Raw genomic sequence first — 19,909 nt, 5'->3', positions numbered from 1 at the left:
TGCACGGGGGCTTGTCCCTCCAGCGGCGTCGGCTCCGAGGGCGCGGGAGCCAGCCTGCCCGCCCTTCGGTGTTTCTCCGCCTAGTTAGTGTCCGGGGGAGAGCTAACCTTCATTCAGGTGCGGCTCCCGTCCCCGCACCCCACCCGAGCGCCTAGGCCGGTGCAGCTGTAGGATCGGCTCCCTCCTACCCTCCCTCTTCCTCGTAGGCTGCCACTTCCTTTGGGTGACAGCTCCCACCGCACGTGGGCCCTGCTTTCCCAAGTGATGTCTTTGCTCACGATTATAGCTTAACAGAGGGTCCTGTTTGTGGTTATTTTTTGGGGTGGGGGCCGGAGGGTGCCCCTCCAAATCAAGACACATTTTTTAAATTGGATTCCTCCTCGTTCCCCTCATCAAGCTCTCCAAAGCAAGTGACACGAGAAATTAAACTTAAATACTATCTTCCCTGCAGAGTCTTCTCAGGAGTGAAGGGAGAAATGAATCATTTAAGATAGTTGAAGGCAGAATAATGAACTACTGTGGCTTTAAAGAGAAAGCAGCATTTGGGATCCAGGCAGTGGTAATTAGTGCGAATGCTGCTGCTTCTGTTCTTTCATGGATTGGAGTGATTTGTTTAAATTATATATGCAACAGATCATCTCCTTAAGATTGGAGATATGTCCCTTATCCCTCCTCTGAATATCCAACCAGGTAGCACTTTGGCCTTCTGAATGATTCTATATGTTCTCCATTGAAAATTATGTTTTTCTTTCCCTTCCTTTTTTTTGTCTTTTCTTTCTGCTATCCATAGGTAAGGAGACTTGCTTTCAACACTTATTTTAGATCCAGGATCTTTAGTATAGGGAATATCAATGGTTGACAACTTACAGTTTCTGTACTTACTACTTTGCAGTTTCATTTTCCATTCTCTTTTTGCTGCAACTAGTTTTGCTCACAGCCTTTTAATTTTTTTAAAGCCTTTGGAAGATCCGGAGCGGGATTCTGGATGTTGGTACTTACTGGGAAGATGTAATGATTACTGCTCACTCTCCCCGCGATTTGCTACTACTATTGAAGGCTCATTGAATATAGAACATGTGTAAAAAAGACAAACCTCTGAATGAGAATTCAGTGATTTGTCACGGCTAAAAAGGTTTCAAAGTATTTGAGCTGAATAACGTATACATAAACATCCATTTCTGATCACGTTTTTCGGTATTCATCTGAAGATCTGTTGTATGTAGGTTCAAATGAAAGGATAATGATGCTGATTTTTCTAAGATCCAAAACCTACCTGTTATTAATTTTGTGATATATGACAGTGGAGCCATGTAAACCTCTGAGTAAAGAGTTGATCTACTTAAAATGGTTTACTTGGTGTTTTATAAACTGCCATGTAGTAGAGGAAGTGCCTGATGCTGCTGCAGGGACTGTCCCAGCAGCTTGTGTGCTTTCAGAGTTACATTAACCCTAGATGCCTCAAATAGGCTGACTTATCCACACATGTTGTCTTCACCATCATGAAACTCAAGAAATTCTCTTTGAGAAATGGGGAAAAAAAAACCCTGCCAGTTGTACACACTTATGGGATGGTATCTGCATAGGAAACAACTAAGAAATTTGAAGTTCGGGTTGTTTTTTTTTTTTTTTTTAGTTCAGAATTAACATGTTGCAGTAAATTTTGGAGGACAAATATTAATCAGTTATACAGAAGCTTCTTGACTTACAATGATGTTATGTCCCAATAAGCCCACCATAAGTTGAAAATATTGGAAGTTGGAAATGCATTTACTGCAGCTAAGCTAACAAATAGCCTAGCTTACCTGAAACATGCTCAGACCACTTAATATTAGCCTACATTCGGGCAAAATCATCTAGCATAAAGCCGATTTTATTTGCTAAATATTGCGTACAGATGGGATTTTGTAGACATGATGAGATATGAAACACAAAACACAATATTCAAAAAACCGGCAACACAGAACACTCTAGAGTTCTGGTTGTTTACCCTCCTGTGGTTAACTGGGAGATGTGGCTAATGGCCGCTGCCCAGCATCGGAGAGAGTATTCTACCACATATTGCTACGTCAGGAAAAGATCAGAATTTGAAGTACGGTTTCTACTAAATGCTATCACTTTCCCACCATCATAAAAGTTGAAAAATTGCAAGTCAAAGCCATCCTGTCAGGAACCCTCTGTCTATACATTACTAAGATTCTTGCTGTATTATTTAGCCTTTTGATTATTGTAAAAGGTCACAGAATTTAACTATGTTAAGTAATAATACAAGCTAAAATCTCTTACTTAGGCTCTATCAGCAGTGATGTGTATTGTTTGGTAAGTTCTCTGTAGATGGCAGCATTGGTGAGGTGCATGCTTACTCTATTTGGCTGAGACTTTGAGAAGTACCACTTCATTATCAGAAATTTTTAAGTAAACCTAAAACATAAAGCAACTACTATTCCAGATATAATGATTAAGAATTAGCAGAGCCAGAGAATGCAGCAGAATGATCATTTTAAGTATTGGCTGAGTAACTAAAGTCTTCTTTCTTCCTGCACTAGTGATGAAGTTGAACTCAGGTCATTAGTTTCAAGCCTTACTCTCAGCTTTGGGCCAAATCTGTCTGCCAGTGTGACTCTAATTCATTAGCAACGCAGTTGTCATTAATATGCTAAGAGAACAGTGCTTCCGATGTTATATGTTTCTCTTGTGGTTAGCTCTAGAAAGTAGATCTCCACCAGAATTAGTGTTTTGTAGGTTCCTTCATTACAATTGTCTTTTGTAAAGTAATGACTCCTGATTGCAAGAAGATTGGACAGTGATCTTTGGGGCAATACACCCTGAGGATGTGTCTGGGAACTCAAGGGGAGCTAAATTCCCAAGGCTATATCCACCTGAAGCTCTGGATAGTGCTTGTGAAGGCAGGTGCTGGCAGCACTGATCCACATGCAGCCACTGAGACCAAGACAGATGTGATTACTTTCTTTTGATGGAGAGGACATAGGGTAGAGGGGTTATTTAAGAGTATCAGGCAAACTAATTTTCCTAAAATCACATTTGAAAACACTGTTTTGTTCATAGAGTTGGTCCTAAAGTTTACAAAAATGGTGATACACACACACATTCAATTCTATTTAAAAATATCAATTAGCCATAATCCTATTCAGGGCTCCATATCCTCGAGAGCAGTTGGTCTTATGCCCAGTGATTTGAGAAACTGGCATTTGAAAGGCTTTTCTGAGGGAGAAGGGAGCTGCCTCTGGTCCAGACCTGCACTGTGGTTTGGCACATGGAATGACAGAAAGTGGTCTGGCCCACTTGGTGTTGCAGATTTGGTCTGTGTATGCAAATCCATGTCCTGTTTTTCAGTTGTCCCACCTTTAGTTTCTCTCTGTTGTTCCAGGTTGAAAGAAAGTTTATAACAAAACCAGATGTATTCCCAGACATACAAATTGAAGGAAGCCAAACCAAATGACAGATAATTAGGACAAGAGAAGAATGTGGTAAAATATTTTGGAGCCTTTTTTATTTTATTTTAGTTCCCATTCCACTTACTGTAGTTTCTTTAGGCTAGGGACTTTGCATACTCCTCCCCACTACAATGTAATTGTAAATAATGCATTTATGTGTCATTTATACATAATTGTGTGTATACATTTATACTTTTAAATACATTTGTGTGTCAACCCAATTAAACTAATTATATAGGGTCTCTTGCTATACGCATTATTGCTTAGGAACCAAATAGATTTCAATAGTAAGGGGTGTTTGTGTGTATGTGTGTGTGAAACAGAAACAATGTTATAAAACAATGTTTATTCTTCTTACCAGCAATGTACTTTAATATGTTATATTCTATGCTGTTTGATTTTATCTATTTCATTAAAAAAATTGGCTGAACTCGTGATTTCACATCCCACTAATGGGTTGTGACTCAGTTTGAAAAGTGCTGTTTTAGGCTATAAATCTGTGTGTGACAGATTAAGCTATGAGGCAGAGTCCTTTAAAGAAATTCCCTGCAGACCATTTGGCAACATTGGGTGGTATCTTTTCGGTGCAGCTCTCTAGAGAAAAATTCTCCTATCTTTGCCTCCAGGTCATTATTGATTTTCCCCTTCCAAATATTTTGGAAAAACTCTGGTGTCTCCCCAAGATCTCCTGGGCACACAGTAATCTGAACTGGCTGAGGGTTCCAGGGGCTGTGTTGAGAAGGAACTCAGAGGCCAAGAAGTGGCATATTCTACATGGTAATGCATACTCTGGCCTCGGGTCATGGTGAGCAAATGCTTTCTATAAGGAAACACAAAAGTGTGCATTTTCTGAGAGGGGCTTCAACCAATGCCCTTGGCTTGTCTTAGTCCTCTTGACTTTGGCTGATATAACATGATGTCTTAGACTGGGTGGCTTAAACAACAGACATGCATTTCTCACAGCTTTGGAGGCTAGGAATTCCAAGATCAAGGTCCCAGCCAATGCATTTCCTCAGTTAGGGCCCCCTTTGTGTCTTGCAGATGGCTGCCTTCTCACTGTGTTATCACAAGGCAGAGAGGACGAGAGAAAGAGAGGGGAAGAGAGAGAGAAACCAAGTTCTCTGGTGCCTCTTTTTATAAGAGTACTGATCCCATGACGAAGGCTTTACCCACCTAACCTAATCCCAAGCATAATTACCTCCTCAAAACCCCACCTATGAATACCATCATATTGGGGTTGGGATAAGGCTTCAACATGTGAATTTTGAGGGGACACAATTCCATCCACAGCATGGCTGGTGAAGAAACAGAGTCTCCTTTTCTTTAGGTCCATCCATTTCCTAAACCATTTTCTTGGCCAGAGCTTCACTTTGGTTCTTCCCTGACACTGTACTTTCGGGCCCCACAGCCTATGGGGTAGGTGTACTGCTGGCTGCTGATCTCCTGCGACACAGACTGCCCTTAGAAATTTCAGCTCTTGGGGGTGGGTTTTTTTTTTTTTTAATCTAACTAGGAATTAAAAGTATACTCGTGCTGTCCCTATTTGTTGTCTGTGCATCTGATTCTTTTCTCAGGCAGTTGACTGAGCAACAAGGTGGGATTGCAAGTGGGAGAGTAAAAACTGGGGCTGCATAGGCTCTTCCAAGGAACGCTGATTATAAGCTTCTGTAAGGCAGAGTCTGTGGCTTTGGCTTGTTTACTGTTACGTGCTCCTGCCTAACGCAGCACTTAGTACTGAACAGGTGTTCAACGAGTGATTTTAAAGAGGGCGAATCAATGATCATGAAGTGGGCCAGGTGCAGCATGTGTACCGCTTCCTGTTCTTTGCGATGTTGATCTTGATATTGTAGGGATATTGATTCTAGTGACCCTAGGATAAGGAGACTACTGTAACCCATTTCTCTTCTCCCTAAAACTAACCTGACAATAGCCCTAATCTCAATCAGCATTGGTTTCCTTTCTTCAGTGTGAGTATTGATAGCTGCCACCTCTGTAGTTTGCTGTTGTTAAAAATAATGTTACTTTTCTGTTGGCAGAGTGTTTTGTGGCTCTGAAATGAAAAGGATTCAGTTTCACCTTCACTATCACTTTACCACAGGTGTATCAGAATTAGGAGTTAAATCAAGTTGGACTTAAAGGCATGAAATGTCTCTGAGCTATACCATCCACAAAAGTTAATGTATAGTAAATGCTAAATTTGGAAATATACTCATTGTAAAAAGCCTTAAAGTCAACTGAAGACTATGATAACATCATTGCTTTAAGAACACACTACTTTTCCATGTTTAAACACTGTTACAAGGTTAAAAATAACTCCAGATTTTGGAGAAAAAAAAAAAAAAAAGACACAGGTGCCATCTGCTTCTAAACTGTTCTGGAGAACTTCACTTGATAAAAAGAGAGAGAGAGAAAGAACACTAACCACAAAATAGCTTCAAAGAACTTCCTTGTAAACACTTTACCCTCAGACATATATGTGTGGGTTATGTGTTTGCAGTAATACATTTAAGAACAAAGCAGTGTTAGCCAAGTGAAGTGTTTCAACTACTTGTTGTTGAAACATTTTATGGTAGTACTTTATTTTTTTCCTCTCTCTCTCTTTTTTTTTAAGTAGAGGTTTTTTTTTTTTTTTTTTTTTTTTTAAGCTGTCTTTTGGGAAAGCTACATATCTAATAAAGAGAACATTGACTTTTTTAAAATTTCAAGGTCAAGTTCATACTGCATAATATGGTATTTAATTGAGTCAAAAAACCATAGAATTCAGGACAAAGAGCAACTTTTCATGAAGTTGATAGCAGCTAGAGTCAAGGTTTTACTCAAATTATATTGATCTTTACCTTAATTATTTTTAAAATCTATTTTTAGTATAGGATTATCTGAAGATTTCATGATTCTAATGTTTTAATTAGATCTAAACATTGATGGCACAGTATTAGTACGTAAAGGATATGGACTCTTCAATACAGTTTGTCAGAGGTTTTCCTCAGTCATTATCTTGTCAGTGGTAAAGATCAAATAAAGAAAAGAACAGTGTCTGGAGAGACAGTGATTCATAGTGATGGGCAAAGGGCAATGCATGTAGACCTTTCTCTCTTAGATTAGGGTTTCTCAATTGAGGCCCTGTAGACATTCTGGCCCAGATAATCTGTGGGGGGCTGACCTGTGCACTACAGGATGTTTAACAGTGTCCCTGGCCTCTACCCACTAGGTGCCAGTGGCGACACCCTTTTAAGTTGTCACAACCAAAACTGTCTCTAAACATCATCCAATATGTCCCCTCTCTCCTTTTGAGAATCGTGTCTTGAAGTTAGTGTTTTACGCATTTTCTTTCAGTTATATAGTTAGTGAACAGCAACAGGGAGGGTGATAGATTATGTTCATTTGGCTTTACTGAGTATCTGCTACTACCAAATGTTTCTCCCATTTCTATATGATACCATAAGATTTCTGTTATATGTGTATTCTACTTTTAAATTACCTTATTTTTGTTAACCTAATTTACCAAGAATATAATTTTCACTAAATTGGAAACTGTAAATAAAAGCATATTGTTATTTGCCATAAATAGAAACAAATTATAAAAATAAATTGCAATAAAGACATAGCATTTTTAGTAAATTATAGCTGTACATGTCCACATGCAGAAGGCTGCAACCCTGAGGACTGGTCTGTTTGTTAAAAAAGAGATTATCAAAGATTACCGGAGGTAAAACCAGAGTAGCACAAATTGAGGTTTTCTTCTTGATGTAATCAGAATGATTGAAAAGTAATTGAAAGGAAAAGGATGTTCTCTCTCTCTCTCTCTTTTTTTTTTTTGATTCCTTGTTATTTAATTCCATGCCTTTGTGCTACCTAAAGTCCTCTTCTTTATAGTTCTAACCTTTTCAGTAATTCTGACCTAGACAATGTATGCTGGCAGTGCATCTGGGGTGAGTTTAGGGGCTAGAGAATGAATGAGCATGATAAATAAAACAATATTTGGCCTCCAAGTACATAGGGTACTACTAATAGGGCACCAACAATAAACCTAATACAAGGTAAATTAATGAATGAGTAGAATGAATAAAACTGATATGAGAGAGAGATCTAAGAACCATAGCTGTCTTCATGACAGAGTGATAATTCTGACAGGTCTGGGGTGTCTTTATGGGAGAGGGTAGACTTTGAAATTTGGCAGGATTTTAATAGGTAAAGCACTGGCAAACAGTACATCAGGCAGATGATACATTCTAAGAAAATGCAAAAAAAAGGACAGAAAAATTCAGGATATACATTTTTGTTTTGCAGTATTTACAAAGCATGAACATTACAGTGGCAGATAAGGTTAGTAGGGTAAGTTGATGTCAGACCAAAGACAACCCGTTTAAAAAAAAAAAAAAAAAAGAGTGAGTCTGTGTCTCTTGAAAACCAAGTTGTAGATAAAGTAACCACTGTGAGAGAAAAATGGCGGCTATAGAAGTAGCTGGGTCTTGGGCTGAGGTTGTGAGACTCAGAATTTGCCACTACCTATAATGTAGATCAAACATGGGGATGGATAAGAGAAAACTGATGAGGCTAATTTTTTAAAAAAAAGGAAAAAATCATCCCATAGCATGTGGCTAGGTAAGAAAGGAGAAATGTTGGACTGAGATTGGTTACCTAGACCAGGTAAAGAGCGAGTAAAAAGAGACAGTAAGTCTTTTAGGCTTGAAGGCTGTTTGGTCTGTGTTGCAGCTCTTCTCTGCCATGGTGGAGAGAAAGCAGGCACAGACAACATATAGACAGTAGCATGTTACTGTGTTCCAGTGAAATGCCATTGATGGCAGTAAAATTTGACTTTCATGTAATGTTCACATTACAAAATATTCTTCTTTTGATTTTTAAAAATGCAATAATTGTTTTTGCATTTTTAAAAATCAAAAGAAGATTGCAGACCTTACAATATCAAATGGCTGCTAGGTCTGGTCTGTGGTTTGCAAACCTAAACGAGTCAAGCTAAACTTGTGTTCCTCCTCAGTTGTGTGAGAATTTCAGGTTAAAATGCTATCAAATCTTCATGTATTCAGGGAACTACCTTTAGTCTCTCTTTCACTTTGAAAATGTCAACTTTATATTAGTTTTCCACGTGGGCACAAGCTTTAAATGCATACTCATCTTTTAACAAAATCTACTGAAACTGTTGTGGTTCTTACCTATGTAACATGTTGGCTAGTTCCATTTCTCTTTCTTCCTCCTGTTTCTTTCTGTCTGATATTGATTATATGACTGATGTTTACTTCACATAATGTTTGTGAAAATGAAGAGGCTTTATTTGAAGGGCGTGTAAGTTAAATTTCCATACCATGAACAGTGTTCATCTGAAAAGACTATTGGTGGGACATTTGTTTTGTACATAATAATTAAATATGTTTCTAATGGATCATTTTTCTATTATATTTAGAGTTACAATAATATGCTAAATAAGTCACTGATGAAAGATCTACCTCTAGGAGAGTTCAGTTAATTTTTCCATTTGCTAATATATTAGCTGTGTATTGAATAATCCTTCTGTATGCTATGCATATTTCTCAGATGGATAATTAAGGTCATTTAAATGGGGACCTTGTTTAAGCAATCTTTTGAATTATTCCTCTTTATATTTTGAATAGACTACAGTTAAATCATCCACTCATATTTTGATTGTAGCAGAGGTCTGTAAAGTGGGTTACCCATAGCCAGGGAATGTATAGTAAAGTGAGGTGCTAGAAGAAAGTATTGGAGACTCTATTTTGGTTTCTTTTTCTAATTTTTGTCTTTAATTTTTTTGGGATGTTTTAAAAAGCACATTAATGTTGGTTGAGTAACACATATATACCGTTAATAGTATATATGTATTATACATAAGTATAATGTAAGTATACATAAGTGTACACAGTTTGGGAGCGTGTGCTCAAAAGCATTTTATTGGATGATGATTAGGCCAAAGAATCGTAGTCATAAGTGGATACTGAATAATCTTCTTTATATTTAAATAGCATTCTACTTTATGAAAAATGAGTTTAAAGCAAATATATAGATCAAAATGCAAATAAAAAATCATATTGCAAGGTGTGTCTTTGTGCAGAAAGGGGAAGTGGGTACATATGTGCAATTGTTATGCATTTCAAGAGTACGTGATGAACGGTTTTGATAAGAACTTACTGCCATTGTAACCAAAACAGTCACACAGAAGAAAACAGAACAAGAGTAAAGGAATACAGCTTGCACACCAAGCAGAGGGTTATGTTAACTTTGGCTTCAACAGCAAAGATTGAATGGTCATGGAATTGAGAGGGAGAAAGAGTAGAGAAATAGGCTTCGTTTGCAAGAACCTGAATTTTAATACAACTAATGCACTTCATGGCAAATTTTGCCGACTGCTGGCTTGAGCAGCTAAAGGCATTGACCTAAAGCCTTTTGTGGGCAGTACTTGAAGAGTTGTGGGCATTAGAGCCAGGATGCTGAGCTTAACCCTGTTAGCAAATGTGTTATTACCACTTACTTGTTAAGTCATGTTTTAGGGTGGGATGGCTCAAAAATTCACCAGGTACAAAAGTAAATTGGTACTCTTGTACAAATTTACTTAGAAAAAAATTAGGGAAGGCTAGCTTGAGACCACTGTCTGATTGGAATAGTCTCTGAAAAAGATAATGAATAGGACACATTCTTACCTATTTTCTTCACAAGTTTGTAGTAGCATGTTTTGTTAAAAGTGCGTTTTCTTTGATATATGTCATGCCTGTAGACAGCGCTTGATTGATTTTACAAGCCGGAACTTAGAAGTAGAGAAGATGACAGATCTTTAATTGTGCTCACACATGTCTTGTTACCTACCATGCAGTATTTGAATGACATCTCCCTGTTTTAGGTCTTTACAGACTGTTTACTGGAGATCTACACTAGCATTTTCCCTTTCATTGCTCAGAATCTTACACTGTTAGCTTGGTCTGCCTTACTTGTACTGCTTTGAAGGGACAGTTCATGACTACTTTAACTTAGTAAGCAGGTACCTTCCATTTAGGACTCTAACAGACTCACAAAGTTATTCTTTAGTTGTGAAAACTGGTCTAAGATTAGTCTTTACCTGGATTTTAATATCTGCTACTTATTCATTCAAGTGAGTCATTTTATTCAAAGCTCTTGGTCAGGACAACCACTGAGAAAATAAGAGTATGCTATTAAATGTGACCAAATTCAAAATATATAATCAATAAATCAGCCTGGCCTAGAGTGTTCAGTTCTAATAGGCCTCTAAAGGTTTATTCTGTGAGTGGAAACGTTTTAGTGACTCCTGAGGGACCCTGGGCTCTTCCTCTCTTTTTCCTCTCAATATGAACATGTATGCTAATAACAGTGTTCAATGAGGTAAACTCTTGAGCTCTTCTGAGTGCCACCTGTAACTAGAGGCAAACTAAGAACCTAATAAACAGAGCTTGTCATATGTATGTGTGATGTAGCGAAGTGGGCGCCTGAGGAAATTTTCAGGATGATCTCCTGAAAACCAGTGCAGTTCTTTAAAATATTGACCTATTGAGGAAATGGAATGTTGGGACTGAGCCAAGGGCTGTTGGGATTGGGGGAAGCGGTTGACCTAAGGTTCTGGCCTGGGCCAGGCAAGGGCAGCAGAATGCTGGTCCGGGTCTGAGCTGAGTGGTGGAAGGGAGTGATCACTGGGGAGCCGCTCTTCAGGGGAGAGGTGGGCGAGGCAGCTACTTGGGGTGGTTCTGAGGCGGGAGCGCCAAGCAGGTGGTCCTGGGCAGCTGGATTGGTGCAGATGGTCTGCTGAGCAAGGCAGGGGCTAAGACAGGAACAGGCAGGACACAACTGTTACTTCACTGCCTCTTCTGGCATAAAGCCACACCTCACTTGGCTTCATTTGTAAAGTTAAGATTGTGGTAGTGTGTTCCCCACATCATTTTGGGGACAAATAAATGAGATCACAAATGTGAAACACTGAGCTCCATACCCAGCACATAAACTTAATATTATTCCCACACAGCCCACAAGGTGAGAGGCTGGAGATAATGACTCCCAATTGTGTATTGATAGGGTAAATACTTTACTTAGTTCAGTTTATGCAGCCTTGTTAGCAATCATCTGACCTCAACTTCCCCACCACTTCTCTTCGTAATTACCATCGTGGGATGTTTACTAGAAGCTTGGTGTGATTCTAGTGTCTTTAAGTACACTGCTAATTAGTTCAAGAATAGCACCAGGTGTTTGTCATCAGCACCAATTCACAAGGAGGAGCCTGAGGCTCAGAATGGTGAAACACCTTGTCCAAGCTCACAGTCAGGTGAAGAGGAGCAGAGCTGAGACTCGAGACCTGATTTGTCAGACTTCAGCACCTATGCTGTTTACACTCTATCTGCCTTGGCTGCAAAGACCCCTCAGTGATCTTCATATCTCTGTGGTGTTACGCATGAAACTCTCTTGGCCTGAAATGTACCTTTCCTGTGAATCCCTCTAGGCCAGTCATCCAACCCCAGTAAGAAAATGTCTGCCCTTTTCCCTCTCTCATATCATTTCATAATTCCCCGTCTTTACTGTTTATGGCCTTACAGGTGAATGCTCTGTGATCTTCACCACCAGAATATCTGCTCCTTGGGCAGAGGAGCCCCATATCTTATCCCTTTTATTCCTATTACTGGCCCATCCCTTAGCCTAATGCCTACCTCCCCTTAAGTGTTTGTGAAACATTATGTGAATGAACAAATGTCGGAGGAATTAGGTGAATAGCTGCAGGAAAATCAGCAGTACTTAAACTCTCTTTCTTCAGGATGTTTTTCCTATAGGAACCCCCTGGTAAACTAGCACACTGAAATTACTTGTACAATACCTGTCTCCCTCCCATTAGAATGTAAGCTCTTGAAGGTCTGGTTTCTGTCCCTTTGTTCACTGCTCTGTCTCCCGAATCTTTGCACAATGCCTAGTATATAGTGAACACTCATTAAATATTTGCTGAGTAATAAATCAGTTGCACCAGTGGGGTTTTCACAATTGAAAGTCCTTTTGAATCCAAGGAGGTCTGGTCTTTTGTCAGTCTTCTCTGTTTTAAAGAGCCCCCATCTCTGAGTGACTGGGAATACTGTCATCTTCTGTGAGAAGATCATCTGCCTCTATGATCCCTTCTAGTCCAAAGCATGTGTGCACCTGCATTTTCTTTCAGTTGAATTCTCTGGGTGATCACCTTATTTATGTTGTTCAGGAGACAGAGCAGCTTTTGGAGTAAGTAGGGCTCTAAGCTTGAAAGATTTTCTGAGTGTGTTGGAGCATCCTCACATAAATTTTATTCTTATTTTGTGCTTTTAAAATGCATCACCTTTAAAAAATGTACTTATTGTTATATTTGCTCATTTTTACATCCTTCTGTAGACCATACAGATGCTAGTACTAGTTCTGGATATCTAGGAGAAAATTTAGAAGAAAGTTATGTTTCCTGGCTTTCTCCACCCCTCTAGTTTTTCCTTTAGAAAAGAATCATTAATTTTTAAAAGCTTGACTTATAACCTGTTTATGGCTATGTAACCAATTAGCAATCTCCTGTCACATGGTTGGGTAATATATCCCCTGCCTTGAACACAGAAGGGGAAGGAAGACCTAAGGAGAGGGTCTTGAAGGAGATAAGAGCATAGATAGTCTGTTCCATGTCTATCTTTATTTGGGGATATTATTTAAAAGCTATTTACTGAAATGTTTAAATCTTTGATCAAAAAGAAATGCAGCTTGACTTAACTTCCAAGTAGGGTTATTAACTTTACATTCCTGATGTTTATGCACTGTCAAAGGAATTATTTTAGACATGTGTGCCTTCCCGTGTTTCTTTTGACAACCAGAGGCCAGAGGAGCATGGTGAAAGGAAACTGAGGGTAGGAAGCAGAGGGGCAGACACAGGGCTAAGGGGCAGAAGGGAGGCCACTCCTCACCAACCTTACTCCTTGTTTTCTGAGTCCATTTATCCCTAGACCCAGAGCTCTTCTCTGTCCCCTCCTGATTTCTCCATTTCCTTCCTCTCACCAGAGCCTAGGTAGCTTGCATTCCCTTATATCTCGCCATCTTATGGACTGAATGTTTATTCCCCCAAAGGCACGCATTGAGATCCTAACTCCCAATAGAGTGGGATTTGGAGATGGGCCTTTGGCAGAAAATTAGCAGTACTTAAACTCTAAAGTTTAGGTGAGGTGATAGGGCATTAGTGCTCTTATTAGAAGAGACTTTAGAGCTTGCGCGCTCTCAGTCTCATCCCCAACCACAGAGGACAAGCAAGAAGGCAGCCCTGTGCAAGCCAGGAAGAGAGTTCTCACCAGAACCTGACCATGCTGGCACCTGTTTGCAGACTTCCAGCCCCCAGAACTGTGAAAATAAATGTATTTTTAGTTAAACCACCCAGTCTGTGGCACTTCATTAGAGTGGGCAGAGCAGAAAAAGATACCCCATACCCTTTTTTCCTTTTTGGCACTTGTCTGACTTCACAGTTTGTGGAGTGATCTGCTCTTCTTTCCCAGATGTCCAGCGTTTTCTCGCAGATGATGGGAAAGGGAGGCCAGAACCCCATGTCACAAGAGCTGCAGCCCCTTACTTACTTTTTTTTTTTTTTTTTTTTTTTTTTTTTTGAGACGGAGTTTCACTCTTGTTACCCAGGCTGGAGTGCAATGGCGCGATCTCGGCTCACCGCAACCTCCGCCTCCTGGGTTCAGGCAATTCTCCTGCCTCAGCCTCCTGAGTAGCTGGGATTACAGGCACGCACCACCATGCCCAGCTATTTTTTTTTGTATTTTTAGTAGAGACGGGGTTTCACCATGTTGACCAAGATGGTCTCGATCTCTTGACCTTGTGATCCACCCGCCTTGGCCTCCCAAAGTGCTGGGATTACAGGCTTGAGCCACCGCGCCCGGCCGCCCCTTACTTACTTTATCTAGGATGGCTGAAGCTGACTCTGAGTTGCTCTTTTTTTTTTTTTTTTAATGTGAGGTAGGCTCCCTAGCATGCCTCCACCTTGCCAGACCCTAGACGATGACAGTTCTTTTGTGGCTACATCCCCACTTCCTCTCTTGTCTTCCAGGCACTAGCACCTTGGTATCCCACTGTGCATCCGTACCTGTTGGCTTTCCAAGTGCCAGTGCCTGCCAGCTCCTGGTACATTATTTCCTCAGCAGCTGGTACGGGATTTTTGTTGCCAACTAGAAGCACAGCTATTAAAAAATAAAACTTGGCCCATCTTGAGTATCATATGTTTTCATCAGGACTTGGATCTACATTCTGGCACAGCTCACACGATCACTTTGGGAAACTTTCTCAAGACTAGGAACCCAGTGTTCCTCTGGGTCTTTGACCACATTTTCACCTTATTCCAAATGCATTCTCAAGCCTTGAAAAACCTGTGATGCTTTATGATGAATTAGAGGACTGTTTTACCTGTGTTTTGTTTGGTTTTATTGGATTTTTTTAACCTTGTCAGCATTTTTTTAGCACTAGGTTGCTTTCTCTGACTGTTATTGTCAGTTTTCTATCTTACGTTATAAATTCCCAAGAGTAAGATTCATGTTTCTTAGGTTAATGAATAGCTAACACACAACACTGAAATGGGGACATTTACTGCATGACTTTGCATGAACATGAGTTTATCCAAGAAGGGAGATTTTTATTTGCAGGGATTGTTAAATAATTAGATAAATGAAAAGGACAGGCTTTGGAGTTAGAAAGATGGGCAATAGAATCCCAGTTTGGCCACTCTTGAACTGTGTCATTTAGACAAATTTTCAATGAACCTCAGCTTCCCCACCCATAAGAAGAGATAATAATGATTAAATAAGGTCATTGCATTCATTATACATAGTAAGTGTCCAGTACACATTAGATATTATCAATATTAATTCTGGAATGGCTGTCTATAAAGGCAGAGGGATTGTAGGTGATTGGATAGCACACTATCTCAGAAAATTTCATCAGATTCTAAAATTCTGGAAATGTGTTGGCAATAGGCCTTAGTAATTCTCTGCTGTTCCTTGCAGCTTCTGAGCAAGCTTTCTGAGCATCTAAGCTTCCCCTTTATCCAGGGGTAGTACCTTGTGCAGTATTTGTGAATATTTGACTACTGTTTTTTGACATTTCATGTATTGAAAAGAAGGTATAGATAAGATTTTCCACATCTGCAGGCAAAAGGACAGTTGGGGTAGTTTAAAATAACTGTTTCATGTGATTCTTTCTATATAATTTTTACAATTTTCTTTGCTTCTAAAAGGGTGTTATAATTAGAAAATATTAATCTTTTTGTTGCTTTGTGATCTTATTCACACTAACTTTAACTCTTCTTTGTAGATTAATTAATTTTTTCGTTCTGAATGTTGCATTCTTCCCTGGGAAGTTAAATAACCAAACCCAGAACTACTGCAACTTACCTGTGATTTAGAAATAAAGAATAGAGTTCTGGAAATCATTTAACAATCTAAAAAAACCTGTAAATAGTAAGGAATATTTTAAAGCAGTCTGTTAGTTTGTGCATGCTGATAAATCAATATATCACCTGGAAGACGTTAATATTTAAATGGTGTCACTATTAGCCATACCTAAAAAATGTATTTCTCTAACACGATACCTAAGTTGTAAATTACTGCTTGTTTTCCAGTTTCATCTTTCGTTAATAACTGTTTTTAATTGTCTTAGTCTCTCTTCTAGTGAAGGAACTTCATTGCAGTACTTAAGAAAACAAATTAATAACCTTCAAGACATCTGTTAATGATATACTCCTAACTAAGGGAAAAAAAGTGGGGAGATAGAAATTTGATGACACCTTACTTAAGTGTCATTTAGGTAAAGGCTATTCATTCTGGAATGCCTCTTGGTAATGGAGGAGGAATTGCAGATGATTGCATATCACAGCCTTTCAGGAAATCCTCTGATTCTAAGATTTTGGAAATGTTTTGGCTGTAGGGCAGTGTTGAGAGTAAAAAGCAGAACTGCAGCCCACATAAAATAACCCTATGACTTTGGTAGATATTAATAGAACCCCCAGTGGCAACTATGGTAGTGTAAAGATACATTCCAACTCTGGTACCTCATAGCTGTTTATTGCTAATGAATTTTTGAAATTGTAACAAGCTTCATTTTTCTCCTCTGTAGAATGAAAATACTAGTGCCTTCTTTCACAGGATTATTGCAAAGATTAAAAACGATATTTTTTATTTGAAAAATAATTTTTTTTTTTTTGAGACGGAGTTTCGCTCTTGTTACCTAGGCTGGAGTGCAATGGCGCGATCTCGGCTCACCGCAACCTCCGCCTCCTGGGTTCAGGCAATTCTCCTGCCTCAGCCTCCTGAGTAGCTGGGATTACAGGCATGCGCCACCACGCCCAGCTAATTTTTTGTATTTTTGGTAGAGATGGGGTTTCACCATGTTAACCAGGATGGTCTCAATCTCTTGACCTCGTGATCCACCAGCCTTGGCCTCCCAAAGTGCTGGGATTACAGGCGTGAGCCACTGCGCCCGGCCAATTTTTTTTTTTTTTTACATTAACTAAACTGCAGATTTTATTTGAATTTCACTAGCTTTTCTACTAAAGTCCTTTTTCTCTTCTAGCATCCAGTCTAGGCAACTGTACTGCATGTAGTTACCATGTTTTTCTTGCTCTGTGGCAGTTTCTTAGTCTTTACTTGTTTTTCGTTACTTTGAATGTCTTGAATACTGGACAAGTATCCTGTGAAATAACCAGCCCCCACCCCTATGCCCTCAATCTGGATTTGTCTTTCATTTTTCGTGATTAATTGGGAAAGAACTTCACTGCCCAGAGTGGGGAATATCTACATAAATTGTTTATAGTTCTGTAAGGAATATTTCTGAGGTATTATTTTATAACTGATAAATTCTTATATATATATAAAAGAATGATTGAATATCTTAAGTCATTTTTGAAAAATCTTGTGAAAATATACTACTGCCACTAAATCATGCAACTGGGAATGTACTAACCAGTGAGAAGCTTTAAATCTAATAGGAGAAGCTGCCTCTGGAATCTTGCTCTTAGACAATGGAGCACATTGGAGCTGAGGGCTTAAAGGGAAGGCATGAAGTTAGGTCTGTTTTATCTTGGCAGAGATTAAGCTCTAGGCAATAACTGGTTTGTGTATTTGTCCTGTTGGTGGATAATTTATGGCAGGACCAACCCTTATTTAAGGTGGCCTGTTGCAACTTTCCACTAGAAGACCACACAGGCAACTTTGATGCAGGCTATTCAAAACTAACTTCATCTTCCACTCGCCCCAAACAACCACAACAAAACCTGCTGTCCTGCTCATGTAGCCCGCCTCAGTACATGTTACCCCCATTTGTTTTGCTCCTTACCTAGACTTACTGGAGGTATTCTAGATTTCTCCTTCACGCCCCTAATAAGACATATTCTCCAACTTAATACATATATAACCCTGGGCAAGTCAGTTATCCTTTTTGAGCCTTGGAAGGGGTATACTAATCTCATAAGGTTATTATGAAGATTCAGTGAAACAGTGTATTATAAAGTTTTTGGCATAGTACCTAGTATATTTCACACATTCAATAAAGGTTAATGAGTATGATTTATATCTCTTAAATATATTTTAGGCCGGGTGCGGTGGCTCAAGCCTGTAATCCCAGCACTTTGGGAGGCCGAGGCGGGTGGATCACGAGGTCAAGAGATCGAGACCATCCTGGTCAATATGGTGAAACCCCGTCTCTACTAAAAATACAAAAAAGTAGCTGGGCATGGTGGCACATGCCTGTAATCCCAGCTACTCAGGAGGCTGAGGCAGGAGAATTGCCTGAACCCAGGAGGCGGAGGTTGCGGTGAGCCGAGATCGCGCCATCGCACTCCAGCCTGGGTAACAAGAGCGAAACTCCGTCTCAAAAAAAAAAAAAAAAAAAAAAAAAAAATATATATATATATATATATATATATATATATATATATATATATTTTAAATCCATCCCCTCCTCTGTATGGCCACTGATCTTTTTCATCTGTATCATTTGGAACTCCTTTCCTGGGTTATTGCATTGGTATTTTAAATCTTGTCTCTAATCTTATCACATTTCATCTGCTTGTAAGATGACCTTTCTAAGGCCAAGTTTGATTATGTCACTCCCCTGCCTGAAATCCTTTAACATCTCCCATTCCATCCAGGATGCGAAACTCCTTTGCATGAACAGCAGGTCTTTTCAGAACAGCTCTTGTGCTTCCCATCTTACTCCTGTCTTATTCCCACCATGCCTGTGTTCTCACCTGGGCTCCAGCCCTACAGCTATTTTTCCTCACTCAGGATGTGCCATGCTGTCCCATGTTTCTATGCAGCACCTCCATGGAGCCCCTTCCCAAACCACACCCCCTCACCCCACCCCCACACCCTTTCTACACCCCCCTTGCCTATTTTGTAAACACCTTTTCTGAATTCAGGATGGTGCAGGTATCATCTCAGAAAGCCCTACCTGGCTCGGATGCCAACAGCTTCACGTTCTGCCTCTACATTTTATTGCACTGCCGTGAGAGCAGGTCTGCCTCTACACCTGGATTGGGAGCTCTTCTAAGATTTAATAGTTCCCATGTACCTCCACCTTTCTAGGCAGATGTTAAAAAAATTATTCAGTGACAGTTAGTAAAGCACAGTAAGGCAGATTTTACTCAGGACCATGCAATCCTGAGTAGGGACCACTGCAATGGGGTCCTGCAGTGGGGAAGAGAGAGCTTGGGCTGAACTCCAAAGACAGCGTGGGCAAATGGGGTTGTATAGCCAAGGGGCAAGGACAGTGGTTGGAAAATTACTGAGAGGAAACATCGGTGATACGGGGAACCTGGCTAGACCAACCTCACAGATTTTCCTGAAGGTAGCCGGGGTTATCAGGCATCACCTGGGGAATGGTGAAGGATGAGGAACCTGATTAGACCCTGAGTGTAATCAGACATTCAGCGTGGTGGGTTCTTGCCAGATTGACTTAGCAAGGTTCTTATGAAAACTGTACTTTACTAGGAAGCACACAGATGGACCTAGAAGGCGTCTCAGGTGCCTGAGAAGAGTTTTGTCAAGGAAATAATCTTTGTCACACAGCATAGATTAACAAAAAATGTTTAATGCCTGCTAGTTATATGTTCTATCATGACTGAGTTAACCTAATTGGAAATTTTATTAGCCCTGTGTTGGGGAAGGCTCCTGTTCCCCTCTCTGCCAATATCTTCTTGTTTTATATCTGTTTGTTTTTGTACCTTTTGAAGCCTATTGAGAGGATGAGGCAGGATTCAGGCAAATACCTCTGTTGAGTCTTCTAGCCAGTGGTTCTTTTCTGTGTTTACAATCGGGCACTTCTGGGGAGTGTCAAGCTTCATACTGTAAAAATACTGATGTTATTGTGATTGTATCTTGAGCCTATAGCTGCATGAATGCAACATGCATACATCTTCACCATTCTTAAGATTCTGACTTAGATTTTTCAGGAACATA

General features: G+C 39.7%; 1 protein-coding gene across 3 annotated transcripts in view; it reads left to right on the top strand.

Annotated features, from left to right (window-relative positions):
- Positions 1-19,909, top strand: part of CAMK4 (calcium/calmodulin dependent protein kinase IV) — a 267,534-nt gene that overhangs the window by 1,003 nt on the left and 246,622 nt on the right. Inside the window, exon 1 of one of the 3 annotated variants that reach the window (XM_074382740.1) lies at positions 2-3,485. The exons of the other annotated variants lie outside the window; for them this stretch is intronic. Coding sequence (XP_074238841.1) covers positions 3,481-3,485 — 5 coding nt within the window. The 5' untranslated portion in view covers positions 2-3,480. Of the gene's footprint in view, position 1; positions 3,486-19,909 lie in introns of those variants that run through there. 3 annotated transcript variants of the gene reach the window in all.

The sequence above is a fragment of the Saimiri boliviensis genome, chromosome 1 (assembly GCF_048565385.1).
Source record: "Saimiri boliviensis isolate mSaiBol1 chromosome 1, mSaiBol1.pri, whole genome shotgun sequence".
NCBI classification, from domain to species: Eukaryota; Metazoa; Chordata; class Mammalia; order Primates; family Cebidae; genus Saimiri; species Saimiri boliviensis.
Note: the sequence above shows the minus strand (reverse complement) of the source record. Positions and strands in the feature narration are given on the sequence as shown.